We start from the raw sequence: 764 nt of genomic DNA, 5'->3' as shown, positions 1-764 counted from the left end.
GCCAATCGTTGAGCTCTACGGGACTCCCAATCACCGACCCCGGACCTGGGCCAATCGTTGAGCTCTACGGGACTCCCAATCACCGACCCCGGACGCTGGGCCAATCGTTGAGCTCTACGGGACTCCCAATCGCCGACCCCGGACGCTGGGCCCATTGTTAAGCTCTACGGGACTCCCAATCGCCGACCCCGGACGCTGGGCCAATCGTTGAGCTCTACGGGACTCCCAATCGCCGACCCCGGACGCTGGGCCAATCGTTGAGCTCTACGGGACTCCCAATCGCCGACCCCGGACGCTGGGCCCATCGTTAAGCTCTACGGGACTCCCAATCGCCGAACCCGGACGCTGGGCCAATCGTGACCGGACATGATACAGCCGGGATTCGAACCAGGGACTATAAAAGTGACAGACCGCTGCGCCACTCGGAAGCCCTTTATTTTGGTTTTGCATATATAGTGTACAAGATGTTTCCTATGGCAAAGACTGTGCAATAAGGCAGAGAGACAGACAGGCAGAGAGACACACAGGCAGAGAGACAGACAGACAGGCAGAGAGACAGACAGGCAGAGAGACATCTGGCTGCAATAGTAACTGTGTGGGACTGTTGTGTGGAGTATCGCCCCAGAGAGGACAGAGAACCCCCCCCCCCCACCCCCCCCCCCCCCATTTCTCCAGTTTAGTACAGGAGAACAGTCCTCTGGGAGAGGATTCAGTGTTCTGGTAGAGCCAGTGGATGAGGGAGGAGAGGGGAGGACATCGCTGTC

General features: G+C 58.8%; 1 protein-coding gene across 1 annotated transcript in view; it reads right to left on the bottom strand.

Annotated features, from left to right (window-relative positions):
* Positions 1–644: 644 nt before the first annotated feature.
* LOC149980667 (TBC1 domain family member 1-like) overlaps positions 645–764 on the bottom strand; it is a 129,982-nt gene continuing 129,862 nt past the window's right edge. The window contains 1 exon segment of the mRNA XM_090188256.1: positions 645–764. This exon segment is cut by the window's right edge and continues 614 nt beyond it. Within this exon segment, the coding sequence (XP_090044382.1) occupies positions 710–764 (55 nt within the window). The 3' untranslated portion in view covers positions 645–709.

The sequence above is a fragment of the Oncorhynchus mykiss genome, chromosome 10 (assembly GCF_057628025.1).
Source record: "Oncorhynchus mykiss isolate SJ-2025 chromosome 10, ASM5762802v1, whole genome shotgun sequence".
NCBI classification, from domain to species: Eukaryota; Metazoa; Chordata; class Actinopteri; order Salmoniformes; family Salmonidae; genus Oncorhynchus; species Oncorhynchus mykiss.
This window is presented reverse-complemented; position numbering and strand designations above follow the sequence as displayed.